At 43.6% G+C, this 14097-nt stretch overlaps 2 protein-coding genes, 1 long non-coding RNA gene and 1 other non-coding gene across 7 annotated transcripts in view; 2 read left to right on the top strand and 2 right to left on the bottom strand.

The window, feature by feature from the left end:
- Positions 1-1054, bottom strand: part of LOC110538768 (serine/threonine-protein kinase/endoribonuclease IRE1) — a 30083-nt gene extending 29029 nt beyond the window's left edge. For all 3 annotated transcript variants that reach the window (XM_036939350.1, XM_036939352.1, XM_036939351.1), the window contains exon 1: positions 733-1054. In XM_036939350.1, the coding sequence (XP_036795245.1) occupies positions 733-813 (81 nt within the window). In that variant the 5' untranslated portion in view covers positions 814-1054. The remainder of the gene's footprint in view (positions 1-732) is intronic.
- Positions 1055-1130: 76 nt separating this feature from the next.
- Positions 1131-2528, top strand: LOC110538778. The gene is made up of 4 exons (XR_002475813.2): positions 1131-1394; positions 1481-1594; positions 1794-1908; positions 2094-2528. It is a non-coding gene; the product is annotated as an uncharacterized LOC110538778 (long non-coding RNA).
- On the top strand, positions 2243-2384 carry LOC118937923. The gene has a single exon (XR_005035332.1). It is a non-coding gene; the product is annotated as a small nucleolar RNA SNORA50 (small nucleolar RNA).
- A 470-nt stretch (positions 2529-2998) lies between the features above and the next one.
- LOC110539033 (testis-expressed protein 2) overlaps positions 2999-14097 on the bottom strand; it is a 39820-nt gene continuing 28721 nt past the window's right edge. For both annotated transcript variants that reach the window (XM_036939349.1, XM_036939348.1), the window contains exons 9-13: positions 10339-10459; positions 7574-7681; positions 6880-7089; positions 6327-6447; positions 2999-5397 (exon numbers count right to left, since the gene is read on the bottom strand). In XM_036939349.1, coding sequence (XP_036795244.1) covers positions 5242-5397; positions 6327-6447; positions 6880-7089; positions 7574-7681; positions 10339-10459 — 716 coding nt within the window. In that variant the 3' untranslated portion in view covers positions 2999-5241. The remainder of the gene's footprint in view (positions 5398-6326; positions 6448-6879; positions 7090-7573; positions 7682-10338; positions 10460-14097) is intronic.

The following is a 14097-nucleotide window of genomic DNA, read 5'->3' as shown; positions in this document are numbered from 1 at the left end:
CAAGTCTGACTGCAAGAGTATGAGCACAACCAGAACAAGCATGCTGAATTACTAGGGCACTGAGTGTGTTAAACAAACATCCCTGCACTGCTATTCATAAAGCTACATGTTGGATAGCTACATTTTGAAAGCACCATCACAATATTTTTATTTTATGTTTTAGAAAGAAACATTTAACACAGAGCAATGGGCTTGCTCCAGCAACCAGTGAGGTGGTGGAACTTCACCTGATTGGTCTTTACTGACAGACTCTTTACATGGGGGTCTAAAGTCTAATCGTATCAATTTAGCTAGGGTCCCCAGCCTGGCTCTAATGCCTTGGCTTCATCTTATGGCATGGTTAGATTAGCCAACTAGTGTGACTTAATGGGTAGTTTGTTGAATAAATGCTGTAGAATACATTATCTGTAATTTTACCCCTACTACAAAAACAGGAGACTAGCTAATACTACTACTTCAAGCAATTTAGCATACTATATTGGCCTTAGCTTAGTTGGAGTCGACACTAGTTAACTAGGCATAAAATATATGACTGGTTGTTAGCTAGCCAACCAGCCAAGTATACTAGCTAACGTTAGCTAGCTAATAACCATTTAGCCAAAAATATCAGCTAGCTAACGAGTTGTAAATCTTAGCTAGGTGTTAACCCCTAAACCCATTAGCTAACTAGTTAGCCAATATGCCAATTCCTCCCACTAAGGTTCAGTATCGTAAGTTAGGTTAGCTACTTACCATTTGAAGTGGGTCAATACTACACAGTAACGTGAATATGCACCACAATAGGGCCCGACTGCTAACCGTCCAGTCCATCATACAGTCCAGACGGGGTAGTACGAGTTACATAGAATGCAATGCGTCGATACAACCAAGTTTTAAAGAGGCATTCCCAAAGAGTTACGATATCAAAACATTTCAGTTTGTTTGTGGCGTTGCTACTCTTCTTGCTTCGGCAATCAAGTGTTACTGGCTCTGTGCCGGTCCAACTTGCATCTTCCTGAAATGAATATGTGGGTGTTGGACTTAGATTGCGAAGTCCGAAACAGTGGAGAAGGGGGGGGGGGGGGGGGGGATTCTAGGATGTCTCTCCACCAATAAGTACACAGCTAGCTACCGGATATGCTTTGAAGCAAGTATAAATTCGTCGGGGGTCTTCCGGTCACATTACATCAAGCAAGAGGAACATGGAGCGAATGTCTGATTACAGACGCATGGCTCAGTCTGTGCAGACTAAACTCGACATTTGTTTACCCATATTGTTTGATGGACGCAAGAAGATTATACATCGAAAACTGTAGTGAGTGAATGTCAATTAATCCCTATTATGTAATTTGGCAAGGAACTCAGTAAAAAGGCCAGTAGCTAATGGCTAACTAGCTACTTACGACTCGTTCAAGGTAAGGTTCATTTATTGACATCTGGATTAACTTTAAACATCCTTGATGCTAAATCATTTCGTTAATGTTTTGATTCTATTCCCCAGGAAAGTCGGAGGCCATTACGAGCACCACAATCATGTGCGGAGATTGCGCACGTGGTCCGCAGCATGGCCCTCGAGTCCACGTTGGGACCATGGAACCCCTTGTGTTCTCTTGAGGTAGTTGCATGCAATGGCAATCCAATAACCATAGAAAATATCCATTGTTGTATGATGTTTTAACGCGTTAGACTTCTGATTGACAGTGAAGTTGACTTTTGTTGTTCTGACTCATAACCCAGGCATAGACATCAATGTGGTTGTCTCCAGTCTTGGTGAATAACTTTTTTTGTGCTTATTTTTGCCTTTGCGACTTCAGGGAATCGTAGCGTTAATGTGGCTTGTCTTGGAGCAGGAGACGTGTAAGCCATTAACAGCGTGGCTCCTTTCTACGAAGGAACCCTGCATCATTCAGGTTTCCCTCAAAGACGAAGGTGAATACTGTGATCTCGACATTTGTAGTGCTATGGCGGGGGGTTTATGAATGATGATTAATGCGTTAGACTTCTGATTGATGGTGAAGTTACCTTTTGTATTCTGACATAACCCATTCTCATATCAAACTGACTGTCTGTTTGAAATAGTAGGCTTATTTGTACCTTTTTTTCCATGGATCTAGGTGCAGTCATGGGAGTCCAATGTGGTGCAAAATGAATACCAGGGAGAGACTTCAACTGATACAACTACATTTATTGAACATTATTAAGTTGTCCAATAAAGTCATATTTGTAGTGGAATGTTTTGTGTTTTCATTTATATCGTAACTGTATGCACTGTCTTTGAACCAGCAGAGCCCTCTCCATGGCTCTGTAGGCCAAGCTACAGCTGCAAGAACAAATCAAAGGCTTGTTATAACTGGGGTTACTTGGCATTTCATCCCAAGTTTCTCTTTTAAATGCAACTCACATCTACTCACTAATATTTGTCGTGTGTGTTCTGATCTTTAACCTGAATACTTGATGATTTTGAAGTACCATTCCCTAACTTTGGAGCTACAAGGAATAAACCAGTATTATATATTGTTATAGGCAGCTTAAATCAAACTTTTTTTTTTTGTGTTCTGCATATTTATTCAGTGACATGTTAACCTGTTGTGTGATCTGTACACATGGGCAAATGTCCCTATAACTCAAAAGCAGTCACTATGGCCCAAACAACCACTCATTAGTTTGAATGGGCCTAGGATGAGGTACTGTTGTCAAAGCACGATTAGTTGCATGCAAGCAATGTTTTATTGATCAGAACTAGTGACATCGCTCAATGCAACAAATTCCAGATTAATTTTTCCTGTCGCTGCAAATGTAATGATCGGTAGCGTATGAGGAAAGACTCTGACATGACCGCACACGTGACTTGACTTAGCTGTAAACATTTGACTAGAATTTCTTGTTATTCAAGTGGCACTTCTGCCTCATACACAAACACTTGAACAAGGTTGTGGCAAACAACCCAAATGTCACAGGTGAAGTTATTCTTGGCAAATTTCATGAATCTGAAAGGTTTCAAAACCATCTACGCCAGTCATTGCTTGATATTTGAAATGGTTTATTTTTCATATGTACATAGCATGAAGTCCGGTATTTCAAGACAGGAAATTGATAAAGAAAAGCAGTCATATTTACTGAATGGCTCATGTTTCCATTGGTTGAGCGGTATGGCTAACATAAGTTATGGCTGTTTGAATCACCAGCTGCAGGCATCTAACCATGTTCAGACTCTTGAGTGTGTGAAAGCTGTAACGTATCCTAGCTGGTGAACGTGGTCTAAGATAGTGGTGCTCAACCGTCGGGCCCTGGGATGTTGCTGATCAGTCATGGGTGTCTGACAATGAAGTAATGTAGCGCAGTGGTGCTCCAAAGAGGAAACGCATAGCTTTGGCAGTAACTAAGCATGCCTTGTCCGAACCAGAATGGACCACAGGGCAGGAGCCTATCTCCTGTTTCTGTATTGTGAGACTTGCTGTACAAGTTCACCCCCTGAATAAGACACCAGATTTGCCAGTTGCTGGTACAAAAAAGGTTGAGAAACAGTTTTAAAAAGAGGTGTGTGTGAAAGTGCTGCTTGGCCTATAAGACGAGACAAATGCATTTGACCTCTGCGTTTTAAAACAGTTGATAGAAAATGAACTCCGGAAATATCTCCTACCACTGCCAAAGTAATGCCTAGATTCAATCAGATCAAGCATTTACCAGGGACAGACGACCTCCGCAAAGCTAATGTTTTGGAGGTGTAACTGTTGAAGCTGTGAAATCAGTGAGCAGCTGCTCTTGTGATCATTGTCACAAAGCCACACCGGCCCACACATTAGAAGTTCAGAATGAGAAAGTATAGTCTATATAGAAATAATGACACTCAAATTGAAAATCATTCAACAAAAAAAAGATAATTTCTATCAGCCTAATTAAGGTGTAGAAAACATCTCACATTCCAATGTTCGAACTTGTAAACGGGTCTGCATAGGATTTATCTTAATGCGACTCAAAACACAATGGCAATGTCTGCTTTAGGTACAATTCCAGAATCCGCTTGTGGATTTGATTGCTCTAATGCAGTTCCACCGGCAAAACAACCATTATGCAGATGCCGCCTAAAGCGGATCTGATTGAATCGAGCCCTAAGTCAGCAGTCTATTAGGGTCCTTTATATTTGACCCAGTTAGGGAACTGCCTGCTTTACATGTACAGGTACATTCATTAGGCCTTCTGTCTACACTCCACACACCTCTTTTGACATCATAGCTGTAAGACTTGTGACAATACATAGATTTATGGTTGGTACTTGTACACCTCGTCAACAATGTGGTTTGACTTCAGAATGGCTGAGGCAATGGTGGACAGAAGACACTGAAGGCCCTATGCATTTGATGAAAACTCCCAAGCTATACAGTCAGTAACTACTATATATAGCCTTCATCTGACTTACTCGGGTGTCATACCCATGCCACAAGAGTGTGTGAGCACGCTGAGCTAAAGCATAGACATCTTGAGGATCCAACACACATTTTCAGGTCTCAGGCAAGGGTATTCATCCCAGGCTATTCAGTAACTACCACATGCAGTTTGAGTTGTTTTGGGGGTAGGATGGTATTGTTGATCGATGCACAGTGGCGTTGACCTGTTTGCATAAGGAATGCCACGCAATGGAAGGGGAGGGGGCGGAGAGAGGGATAGACATTGTCTCACTATGCCCATATGTGCATTAGATGATGAAGCATGTGACAAATCACACACAGCCTTCTCTCTATGACCATCACCCATTCTTTTTTCATGGGTTTCGGGTCTGAAAGTCAATGGAAAAAGAAATGCAGGGCATATCATGGACTCCGATTAGTACACACACGTTTCATGTTCATCTCTGACGTTTGGTGTAGCTGCTGTATATCACAGGTAGTGTGGTTCTTCAGTTTACACTGCAAGGCAATTTGTCTGACCACACACACACTTACAATCCAAATGGTCTGTGTATCCAGGTGAATCCATGACCTGTCTGACTGACACCGTCCTCGGATTAATATTCCCTCAAACCAATGATGCAGTATTTCCCAGCCAAGTGAGAAGTAATCAGGCTGTCTCTCTCCATCTCTCTGCCTTTCTTCACTTCCTGGTAGAGGATCCACAGTCTGGAGTGGCTGTGGGATTGGCCCACTGTCCTGAGGGGAGGACAGTAAGCCCCGCCCACTGCGACGCTGGCACCAGTGGTTACTGGGATGTCAGGTCGCCAGTGACTTATCCTTAGCAACACCCCAGAAACGGAGAGTCTTGTTGTCTTCACACGTCAAAGAGTTCAGGCTCCGAGAGGTCTGGGTCCCTCAAGGCATCGGTCGATGTTGTCACAGTAGCCAGGTTGGCGTTAGAACGGGTGTCCATGGCAGAGTGCATGATGGGTAGCCAGAGATCGTCCATGTTTGGCATCACAAATATTTTCTGTGAGAACAAAAACGAGAACTTGAGTAACTAGGATTAAAACAGAAAACACTTCAAGCTAAAGGTGTGCCACAAATATTTATTACATTTATGATACGCCTTTTGTCTGTGCATGTTTGACAAGAACACAAATATTAGTTTATCACTTGAATGCTGAACGAGGTGCTTTGGTCTAGCTGGTATCACAAAATAGCAATTTATAGTAGTTATACAGTATATGTTTCTGTGAAAACAACAAACAGGCCTCAACACCAGTTACAGCAGAAAGGCAGATTTTGGACAAAAACCCAGGAGACTGCAGTCAATCTTATTCTGTGTGATTGGATTTGGGGATTGTCTGGAGTCTGGTATTTTTGGGAAGCCATACATAGTCACTCACAGCTGATGTGTGCGTACTTCTGTGCCTGTGTGTGTGGTAAGGATAATAATAATGTAGCGAAGTCTCAAACAGGGATACATGTAGTTCTACTTCGTAGCCTGGCAGAATAACTGAGTTGTCAACAGGTGTGCCTCAGGGCAGAGTTCTAGGAGCAGCCTGATCATTATATGAAGACAGAGCCACAAGCATACTGTCTTTGAAGTACAGCTTGGTGGGCTGCTGTAAATACATCACACACCACTCTTCTGTTGTCCCAGTCCCATCATTGTCTAACACTGGGAAGACATTCACTTTGTTGACAAGGGAAGAGATGCAAAGCTAAGATAAATGGAAAGCTTTCGATACATATTGAACAAAATATACATTCATGTGATGATATGATTCATCAAATTGTTTTAACAAATAGTTAGGGGGACTATAGAGCCCAGAGATGTTCCCAGGCAGATCCCATGTTCAGAAAAAGCTCCTGGATTTCAGATCACACAATACAGTTATTACATAATCCAAGTAGAGAGCTGTTAATGCTCTACTCTCCCTGGTCTCAGCGTACCTGAAACTCCTGATCCAGTTTCTTCTCGATCCAGTCGGTGACGTGGGCCAGCGTGACCTCCCTCTCACCCAGCTTGGGCCGGGCTTTCAGCTCCAAGTGGGGGGGACTCCTGAAGCCATACCTGGACGGGGAAGGTTCCCTATGTTACACCCATTGGCTTACTGTATCCTAATATCCTGGGGAAGGTTTCTCTTACACCCGTTGAACTAGTAAGCTACTAGTCTAGTCTTCCTTTTTATAATGCTAATGCCTCTACTTCATATTACCAGCAGAGGACATGTGGGCTACTGTGTCAACAAGCCAGGCTAAGCCCTTCTGTATCTCTATAGCTGAATAACATGCATATTCACACTGGATATTCAATATTCAGACCTTACCCCTGGAGCGGAATGTACCAAATTCTGTCTGCGGGGGTAGGTGCTAAGTATATTGTATGAGGGTGATGGGGCGTTCTATATCCTAATGGTGGGGGGAGGTGGTATGTAACTGTATGAAGGTATTGGGACGTACCATTATCCTGTCAGTGAGGGGAGGTGGGATGGATGGAACGTACCATATCCTGTCGGTGGGTGGGGGTGGTATGTTGACAGCCAGCATCCCGCGGCACTCCAGCACCTCCACGGTGAGAAGCAGTGGCGTGTTGGACACCTCCTCGATCTTCTTCTTGATAAACTCTGTCTCCGTGGCCTTCTGGAAGTACTTAGACTTGGCGATCTTGTCCACAAACCTCATGATCTTACTGGGCCGGTGGCCTCCGACGAAACTGTGAGGGAAGAGGAGTAGATGAAGTAATAGGAGGAAGAAGAAGGAGAGAGGACAAAGAGCAGAAAGAGGAGATGGAGAACGAGGGAGAGGAGGGGAAGTGAAGGAGGTGTCGGAAAAGGAAGAGGAGGGAGTGAGTCAGCATCATCAGATATTCATTAGTCTCTCCCTTGACCCACTATACAGGGCAGTGAGTGGGTACATTCTGTCACTCTGGGCCGGAAAGCAGTTCCTGCCTGTATCTGTTTGTGGCACTTAGGACAATACCTTAAACCGGGCTGTAAAAAAAAGTATAACCAACAATTGCTACACGATTATTAGCCTGCATAATTGACTGTGTTCTCTGTATCTTCTTCATTGTAATATTCTAACAGCTAAAATGAGCTGCAATTCACCAATTAGTGCTAGAAAGAGTCTCTGAAGTCTATAAAAACACACGAATGGAAACAGAGACAGACACGGCCTGATGCTAATGATGTTCTCACCCCTCCGCCCCCAGCATGTCCATGGGGATTTCTGGGGGATCCTCTTCGTCAGACGATCCAGCACTGGAGGACTCTTCGTCACTGTCTGCCAGGCAGTAGGCCCGAGGTCTGGGCCTTTACACACACAAAACATGAGAACAAAGGGGATGAGTATTAGTCAGCTTTAAGAAATGGAAGTGGAAAACAGATGAAAATTAGTATGAGCAATTGTCTGTTGTTATTGGGGAGCGGTGTTGGCAGCATTTGTGCCTAGGAAGCCCTCAGCAAATCCAGTCTGGACACAGCAGTTCGTTCCAACGGTCAAAGCTGACACTCCTTCAGTCCTGAACGGGGACTAACGTTTACCCTAGACTAAAGCCTAAAGGACTCCCATGTGGTACAGCATGAGAAGTCATGTTTCTGCTCACAAGGCCATCCCCACTGTTTGCAGAGGGAGTTTCTTCCCTTTTCGTCAAACCAAGTACACTCGGAAGAGGATTCGCTGAGCAGCTCAAAGACTATCATCAAATCCCCTATTAAACATTCCCAGAACGATTGATCCCTCAGAGGCCTCGGCTGGGAAATAGCCTGGTCAGTGGTCACCAACCGGTTGATCACGATCGACTGGTCGATCTCCAAGGCATTCCTAGTAGATCACCAAACATTTCTGTAAAAAAAACAATAATAAAGCCTTGTGTTCCTTTTTTTTCGTTTCACTGTTGGTGGTAGGTGCACTTGATTCAGCATCATTAGTTGCACCAGGAAGGCAGTGTTCCCATTCTTTTACAATTGCATGCGTCTGAAGGTAGAACTCAGACAACACAGCAGGCCCAAAGAGGAAATCAAGTGCACCTATAGGCCTACCACTGGCCAATCAGGTAGCTCAGATCACCGTGTGTGCACAGTTTCCTCGAGCCATAGACGGTAAAAAGAAGCCCAGAATGCACAGTAAAGTTGATACTGTGAGATTTCAAAAAGTTTATGAATACAGCAAAGAGCTGCTGTTTTTGTGAGCAAGTTTATGTTTAAATTGTCATTCAGCACCGTCAACACTTTAACCAATAAAATGTGCGTTCTCCCTACTTCCACTAAAACTAGCACTGCAGCTGCATTGAAGGAGTAGTCGATAGCAGAGTGCTCCGATAAGCTTGCATTGCTATTACCAGTGTGATCATATACCTAAATGTTTTAAATATAATTTCTAAATGGTCTCAGAAGAACAACATTGGCAGGGCAATTTAAGCATAGCAATATGCAATGATAATGTGTTGGGCCTATAGCCTACTGCACAAACCTCATTGTTACAGAACTGTTTTTAATGGGCTTATGTTTCAGTCATGTTTAAAACAAATCTGAGCTGTAGATATCGGCTTGCATTTTGACTCAGAAAGTAATCTCGACTCAGAAAAGGTTGGTGACCACTGCCATAGAAGATGGCAAGACAGCACAAACAGATCTGGTACCAGACTCATTCCTTGCCGGGGCTTTTAAAGGATCGACTGGCTTGCAGGGAAGCTGATTCCACGAGACAAAAGACGGTGAAATATGAAAAAAGAAAAAAAAAAGGGATGATTTCAGTATACCAGGCAGAAAGAAATCTTTCCCAAACTCACCAGCAATAAGACACATCCACCGAGGTCAGAGGTAGAATCCAGAGAGAGAGGGAATAAAGGAATGAAAGAAGAAAGGAGAAAAACATATGCAAATGTGACAGTTAACAATGCCTCTCATTCAAACGCAGTGTTTTCAATCCTGCTCATGTGGTGCAGGTTTTTGGTCCAGCCCAGCACTAGCACACCTGTTCTTGAATCATGTGTGTTGATGTGGGCTGGAACAAAAGCCTGCAAATCCTATGAGCGTAGAACAACACTGAACAAACCCTATCAATTCAGCCATTAGCACATGCTCAAAGCCATGCATGCTGTTGATCCTAGATTTACAGCAAAAAAATGTTACTTCTCATTATCCCCTCCCAGCATCCACTAATTGACTAATAGCATTTTTGTTGGAAATCAAACAAAACACGTTGACAGTTCCAGATGAAGTCAGGCAGTGAATGGAGCCTATAAGTATTTAGAAAAGGTGTTGCTATGTCACTCTGTTCAGTATCATACATCCTGAATGCCACTAATTCCTCACATGTGATTGCCTACATAACCAAAGAGGTGCACATACTTTAAAGTACTATATAAGTAAGTACTTGATTTTAAGATTTATAATATCTCCCTGAGTGCTCTTTTTTAACCACATATGTAAATAGAACATTTTAAATACCACATATCTCTATGTCCTTACCCCTCGCTCTCCCAGCCCCTCTCCCTCCTCCATACTCACCCCTCTCTCCCCTGCTCCTCCAGCCCCTCTCCCTCCTTCCTACTCACCCCTCTCTCCTCTGCTCCCCCAGTCTCTCCTCCATACTCACCCCTCTCTCCTCTGCTCCCCCAGTCCCTCCTCCATACTCACCCATCTTTCCCGTGCTGCCCCAGCCCCTCTCCCTCCTCCATACTCACCCATCTTTCCCGTGCTCCCCCAGTCCCTCTGCCTCCTCCATACTCACCCCTCTCTCCTCTGCTCCCCCAGTCCCTCCTCCATACTCACCCATCTTTCCCGTGCTGCCCCAGCCCCTCTGCCTCCTCCATACTCACCCATCTTTCCCGTGCTCCTCCAGCCCCTCTGCCTCCTCCATACTCACCCCTCTTTCCCCTGCTCCCCCAGCCCCTCTGCCTCCTCCATACTCACCCCTCTTTCCCCTGCTCCCCCAGCCCCTCTCCCTCCTCCATACTCACCCCTCTTTCCCCTGCTCCCCCAGCCCCTCTCCTTCCTTCCCCAGACGGGCCAAGTTCATCTTGGTCTCCAGGGTCATGATGAAGGAACCAGTGTAGGATACCTCCAGATCAAACCACAGACCTAGAAAGTGTAGGGAGTGAGAGAGAGAAAGAGAGAGAGAGGGAAAGAGAGAAAGGGATAAAATCATTACTAACATACACATTGGACGGCAATAGTGGAATAATGAGGCAGAACTGTTTTCACACTTCCCTGCAATGACAACGTTCTCAACCGTTGAGGATGCAGCCAACAAACTACATAGCCATATCGGATTAGTTACTACAAAAGCACAAACATGTATAGCTAATGCTGACGGTATATAAAAGCTCTTGGTCCTATGTGTAAGTGGATAAGTCACTCATCCACTGTGAGCCTGAGGCAAAGAGCAGTAAGAGCTCCCTTCGTTTTATCCCACCTGGACTACTGCCCAGTTATATGGTCAAGTAAAGCAAAGAAGAATATAGGCAAATTACAGTTGGCCCAGAATAGAGCAGCACGGCTGGCCCTTAAATGTAGACGGAGGGACAATATCAATAACCTGTATGTCAGTCTACATCCCTACTTTTCTTTGGGAGAGGTGTGTTGAATGCACCAAACTGTCTGTTCAAACGGCTAACACACAGCTCAGACACCCATGCATACCCCACAAGAAATGCCACCAGGGGTCTCTTCACAGTCCCCAAGTACAGAACAGACTCTGGGAAATGCACAGTACTACATAGAGCCATGACAACATGTAACTCTTCCACATCAAGTAACTCAATCGAGCTGTAAAATCAGATTGAAAAAAAAAACAGATAAAACAACAACTCACAGCACAACGTGGACTGTGAAGAGACACTTACGCACACACACACAATGCAATATTGTGGTATAGTGGTATAGTGTATTTTATATTGTAAATGTTGTATAATAGAGTAATAATGTATGATGTATTGTGTTATTGATGATGTAGGCTGTTGTTGTGTTTTGCTGTGATGTAATTGTTTTAACACTGTTTAGACCCCAGGAAGAGTAGCTGCTAATCTCTCTCTCACTCTGGTAACATGTTGTAACGTATACGAAGCTCCGTCGCTCTGTTTGCGTGGTTTGTAGCGGCCTTAAGCAGCATCACATCTGCCTTTGGGGCACTCTGGTCGCTAGCAGCCCCTGGTTGGAGCACATATGAACAACAACTTGAATACTAAGTTCTTATGTTACCCAGTGTTTGATGCAATTTCAAGATAATTCATTCAGCATTGTTTGCTTTGGCCCTGTGTTAGTACTATTGTAAAGCTCAGTTAAACATTGCATGTCTCTAAAGTACAAATGCTAAGGTTGTTTTTGTAGACTAACCAGAAGTTACCCGCCGGACTCCTAATTGCAGTGAAGCCACATGCTGTGTCTGACTGGTAGGGAGAGGAATGATCCTCTAGTAAACACACCAAAAGGTCAACACTAGGGCAGCCTCACTTCTGATTGGCTCAGAAGCTGGCTAACTCACCAGGCTTCTTCCTGGTTTTGGGTGGGAAAGGTCAGAACCCAGCAGCGTTTTTTGGTGTATACGTGTGTGTGTGTGTGTGTACACTAGTGAAATGAAGCTCTTCAGTCATATCACGTCTCTATACGGGGAAGAAATATCAACACGTTTACTCTTCATCTCTCTCCAGACTCTCTCTCCAAACACTCTCTATCCCACACAATGAAAGTGGGGAGGGATTTCTGTGACTAAATCTCTGGAAACTCTTCAGATGATAACGGTTATAAAGCCCTTAACTTATATCAGCTTCATCCTCCTCCTGGAATAGAGGAACACAGGGCTGCTGAGCAGTAATCCCCATAGGGCTCATTATGTGCAAGCATTTAGCTGATAATGCCTGGGGGGAAAGCCCATGGGAACTGTGTTGTGTAGGACAGTGTGCAATAAATCACTCTCTGGACTGAGGAGCTTATGGGAAAGGAGATACCTATATTCAGTTGTACAACTGAATGCATTCAACCGAAATGTGTCTTCCTCATTTAACACAACCCCTCTGAATCAGAGCGGTGTGGGGGTCTACCTTAATCGACATCATCGGCGCCCAGGGAGCAGTTGTTGTTGGCGGTTAACTGCCTTGCTCAGGGGCATTCAAACCAGCAAACTTTCGTTTACTGGCCCAATGCTCTTAACCACTAGGCTACCGGATGCTTCTACTGTAGCAAGACAGCAGAGCAGTGTTTCCAAACTCAGTCATGGGGACCCGAAGGGGTGCACGTTTTGGTTTTTGCCCTAACACTACACAGCTGATTCAAATAATCAACTCATCATCAAGCTTTGATGATTTGAAATCAGCTGTGTGGTGCTAGGCACCCCTTGTGGTCCCCAGGAATGAGTTTGGGTAACGCTGCAGTAGAGCCTTAGGAGTTTAACCCTTAACCTTGAATATGGAAAGCTTCCCAAATCCTTTAAAGGCCCAATGCAGCCTATTTTTAAATCTCAATATCAAATCATTTCTGGGTAAATATTAAGTACCTTACTGTGACTGTTTAGAATTAAAATGGTCCACAAAAAAGAAATCATTTTACCAGGACTGTCTGGGAGTGGTCTGAATGGGGAGGGAAAACTGAAAACTAGCTGGTATTGTCAGGGAGGTTTAGAACTCTTTGTTTTTGGTCTATTAAAACTTATGCCGCCTGTTGATTTCACCAGGTAAGCCAAAACTCCATTAAAGTGTTAGTTTCATCAGCTGTTGTACAATATGACACAAAACCAAGGAAACATTTTGACTTCACTGGGCCTTTATGGAGAAGTGGACCGTTAAAGCGAGACAGTGAGACATTAGCAATGAAATGTTTTTCAGGTAAAACATGGAAAACAGACTTAACCACACACTCCCAACTGTATCCCCTACATCAGAATATAGTTAAATGACTGGATCAATATTGTCACGTTCGTCATAACGAGGAGACCAAGGCGCAGCGTGATACGAATACATACTTCTTTTAATAAACAAAGAACACTTAAACTAACAAAATAACAACCCGACCATGACGCTATATAACTACACATAGACAATAACCCACCAAAATCCCCAAGGAATATGGCTACTTCAATACGGTCCCCAATCAGAGACAACGATAAACAGCTGCCTCTGATTGAGAACCAATCTAGGCAACCATAGACATGTAAAACACCTAGACATACAAAAACCCCTAGACAATATAAAAACTAAACAAACCCTGACCTAACCAAAATAATAAAGAAAACAAAGATAACTAAGGTCAGGGTGTGACAGATATGACCTCCCACTCTCCTCACGAGCCTCACGAGGCTGTATTCACATTCTCAGTTGGAGTGCTGATCTAGTCTGGCCTTTTGGATCCTAATCAATAACATCTACAGTTTTGTGAAAAAGTATCTGCCCCCCTTTCTAACTTTCTCTACTTTTGCATATTTTTCATACTGAATGTTATCAGATCTTCAACCAAACCTGATATTAGATAAAGGGAACCTGAGTGAACAAATAACACAACAATAGACTTAATAGATTTATTTCATAAACAAAGTTATGCAACACCCAATGCCAAGACATAATGGGACACATCTCATCCAAAAAGTTGACTCAAGTTTGCCAAAAAGCACCTGGATGATCCTTTTTATTTTTTTATTTATTGTTTTTGTTTTAAGGACAGATGAGTCAAACGTATAACATGTTGGACGACATGGGTCCCATTATACCTGGCGAAAACCAAACACTGAA

This window comes from Oncorhynchus mykiss, chromosome 12, assembly GCF_013265735.2.
Source record: "Oncorhynchus mykiss isolate Arlee chromosome 12, USDA_OmykA_1.1, whole genome shotgun sequence".
In the NCBI taxonomy this organism is placed as follows: Eukaryota; Metazoa; Chordata; class Actinopteri; order Salmoniformes; family Salmonidae; genus Oncorhynchus; species Oncorhynchus mykiss.
This window is presented reverse-complemented; position numbering and strand designations above follow the sequence as displayed.